This window comes from Lottia gigantea (assembly GCF_000327385.1).
Source record: "Lottia gigantea unplaced genomic scaffold LOTGIsca_43, whole genome shotgun sequence".
NCBI classification, from domain to species: Eukaryota; Metazoa; Mollusca; class Gastropoda; family Lottiidae; genus Lottia; species Lottia gigantea.
Window position 1 is genome coordinate 1,667,454 of NW_008709504.1, and position 3,643 is coordinate 1,671,096.

Here is a 3,643-nt window from a genome sequence, read left to right on the forward strand (position 1 = left end):
ACTTCAGAAGAGTTTCAATACAATATAGTGATAAATTCCTTCATTTCTTCAGCTTATCAGAGCTTCTTTCTATTGGCTTATTTCAACTGTCAATCAATGTCAGGTTCTGAAGAAACCAGTAATTTTGTTGACGCCCAACACTTCAAATTCCACGTTGAATTAAGTTTCTGGAGAGCTTGACAAATCTACTATCTCTTAAGAACTAATCTCAATTACCGACTTATTAGGAATCGTGTTGTCGGCGAAAGTCTTTAAAGAATTAACTAGGAATCATTATAGGTTTATCAGTTTCACTTTTGTTGTCTTAAGGAAAATAGATGCATGAAAGGAAAGATAACTAGCTGATTAGGTTGCGTTAATATTGGTGACAACCCCCGCAATCGAGATGTGGATGGAGTTTGTTCTGTTTCTTATAAAGTTGACTGATTATAAAAAGACCCTCATTCTATCTTAGGGAAGATTCTTAACAAAGATGTGGTCACAATTTCTACTCTTTCTGACATTAACTTTAATCATTCAATTAAAACCAGTGATTGCAGGGGATTTAAACGATTTGAAGGAAACGCAAGGAGACAATAAGAACGTCAAAACAATTGGTGTCGACGAAGAAGAGATAAAGAATATAAAAAGACTTCGTAACTTTGTGGGAAAACGTGAACATGTAAATGACGAAGATACCAGTTTCAAAGACAGAATAGGTAGAATACATTCATTGGACTTAGTTTCAAGTGATAAACGCTTAAGAAATTTTCTTGGAAAACGTTCAGAAACAGACAGTTTTTTTCAACAAAAGCGTTTAAGAAACTTTTTAGGTAAACGTTTGTATACTTCTAACGATAAAAGGTTGCGAAATTTCGTAGGCAAAAGAGAAGATTTTACAACTGAAGATAAACGTTTAAGGAATTTTGTTGGTAAAAGGAACGATCTGATATCAGAAAAAAAGCGATTAAGAAATTTCGTGGGCAAAAGAGACGAGTTTACATCGGGAGAAAAGCGATTGCGAAATTTCGTGGGCAAAAGGGACGAGTTTACATCGGAAGAAAAGCGATTACGAAATTTCGTGGGCAAAAGGGACGAGTTTACATCGGAAGAAAAGCGATTGCGAAATTTCGTCGGAAAAAGAAGTGACAGAGATTTCAGTGAGGAAAACAGTTTGCAAAAGGTCGATGATAATAACCAGAAAAGTGGTCAAAATCAAGAAAAACGCCTGAGAAACTTTTTAGGAAAACGGAATGTATTTGACGTTGATGTGAAACGATTAAGGAATTTTCTTGGAAAACGAATCTTCACGGATAGCAGTCTCCATAAAAGATTACGAAATTTCGTAGGAAAGCGGTCTGATGACATACTTGAAAAACGATTACGGAATTTTTTAGGCAAACGATATAATGTGGATTCAAGTGAAGGGCCATTCTCGTACCAAGTGAAAAGATTACGGAATTTCCTTGGAAAAAGGGATTATTTTAAATATGGAGATGCTGTCAAAAGGTTAAGAAATTTCCTAGGAAAACGCGACAACCCTTTTAAATTGGAGTACTCCAATTTTAAAACAGGAAACGATTTAGCTGACAGTTTTAAAACTTCAAGTGGTGCTGGGCCAGTTTCCAAACGTTTACGGAATTTTGTAGGGAAACGTGAATATTTCGAATCCAAGGATAAACGCTTGAGAAATTTTGTTGGAAAACGTGAAAAAACTCATGACAATTTAAATGAAGAAAAGCGACTAAGAAACTTCCTTGGTAAACGACAAGGCCAATCACAGTCACAGTTGGAATCGGACAATATTACGGAACAAAAACGACTGGGGAATTTCGTCGGTAAAAAGAGAGATATCCGTGATTCCGAAGACGATAACGACGAACCAATGCAGAAACGGCTGCGAAATTTTGTTGGTAAAAGAGAAGAAGATGGTGACATTGAAGAAGAGAAAAGATTGAAGAATTTTGTCGGGATACGAGATTCCAATGACGACAATGCTGTGGAGAAACGACTCAGAAATTTTGTTGGCAAACGTTCTGCTGAAACGGTTGAAAAACAGGATTATCCTGATACCTTCTCCAGAAAAAGACGCTCCTTGGATGATTATGAAGAATTTTACAATCCAAGCAAACGATTAAGGAATTTTGTTGGAAAAAGATCACATTCTGATTATTTCCATGATATTTCAGAAGAAAAACGCTTGAGGAATTTCGTTGGAAAACGTCAGTCTTCTTACTTCAGCTACCCCGAGAAACGACTCCGAAATTTTGTTGGTAAACGTTTGAGAAATTTTGTGGGCAAAAGAAGTGAATATGACCTGAATGGAGATTTCACACCATGGTACCTAGAGGAACAGAAACGTCTTCGGAATTTCGTCGGCAAGAGGGACGGCCCGTATTTATCATATCCCAAATACCCAGTACAAAAGCGTCTGCGAGATTTTTTAGGTAAACGTAGCAGCTCTCTGGATGACACGGAATATAGCCAGGACCAAACATACGGCATTGACAAACGACTACGGAATTTTGTTGCCAAACGATCTCCATCTGAAGTGTACGGCACCCTTTATAACGAGCCCAGTGTGCATCAACCCCATAAAAGATTTGAAGAAGTTATACGCAAAAGAGTGGCAAGAGCTGTTTCCTCGCAATTTGTTCCTGTTATTCATAAAAGACTTCGTGAATTTATCGGGAAATGATGTTTTGTCTGCTGTATTAATGTAAGTGGACAAAATGTTATGTTATTAAATAAAAAGCCTTTCATTTTTTTGTTGTAAAGTTGTATTTATAATGAAAAAAAAAACGCTGGGAGTAAAATATATTATCTGAAAACTGGTGTACTTAATACTTAACATGAAGCCAGGCCATAAATCTGTTAAGTTTAAGAGATTGCAATAAACTGTGTTATCTCATTATATAAGGGAAACAAATTTATTATGTCTCTGTGCGTAATAATACGTTAAAAGAAATGCAATATTTCCTTTCCTTTGGCATAACTCTTAGATACGGATTTTTCCCCTTAGTCCTCAAAATATTTTCTTAACTGATTCTACTACTGTTTAATCGCTTTCTACCAGCAAAAGAGGATATATAGGTAGCTTGATTAAATGTAAATCATGTTATTCCATCAAAGGCAGAATGAGTTTGGTGTCGATTAATTAGACTTAAATCCACGAATGAAGTGTAGGTATAGGATAATCTGTATTCGATATTGACTATTGTCAGTAGTCTTAATGCTAGCCGTGTCTACTAAAAAAGGGAGCTATGACAAGGGAGCTTACGTTTTCAATAACTTACTTATATCACTACTCTAAAGTTCGCATTATCTAGCGTATCAGTATAGTGCAGAAAATTAGAACGTTATCTTGTTGACATTTTGTCTTTGATCTTAAATGTAATTATGCCCCCGAGATAAGCGTTTATTAGTTTCTGCCTCTAGCTGAGCCAACTAAGAGTAGGGTGACATAGATAACAAGTTATATATCTGCATCTAATCATCTCTTTCAGAAGCCACAGTAGCTCATAAAGCGAACGTTTGCTCGAACCAATGGTGGTCGGCGTAAAAAGGCTGGCGACATTTCTCATTATTCCAATTATATATTTATTGTTCATGGGTACAAATAATCTTGGGGGGGGGGGGGGGGGGGGGGGGGGGGGGGGGGGGT

The 3,643-nt window shown here is 36.7% G+C and overlaps 1 protein-coding gene across 1 annotated transcript; it reads left to right on the top strand.

Annotated features, from left to right (window-relative positions):
• The first annotated feature begins 207 nt into the window (after window positions 1–207).
• Window positions 208–2,801, top strand: LOTGIDRAFT_233778 (hypothetical protein). The gene has a single exon (XM_009060607.1). The coding sequence runs from the start codon at window positions 473–475 to the stop codon at window positions 2,675–2,677; it is 2,205 nt and encodes a 734-aa protein (XP_009058855.1). The 5' UTR covers window positions 208–472; the 3' UTR covers window positions 2,678–2,801.
• Window positions 2,802–3,643: the final 842 nt, after the last annotated feature.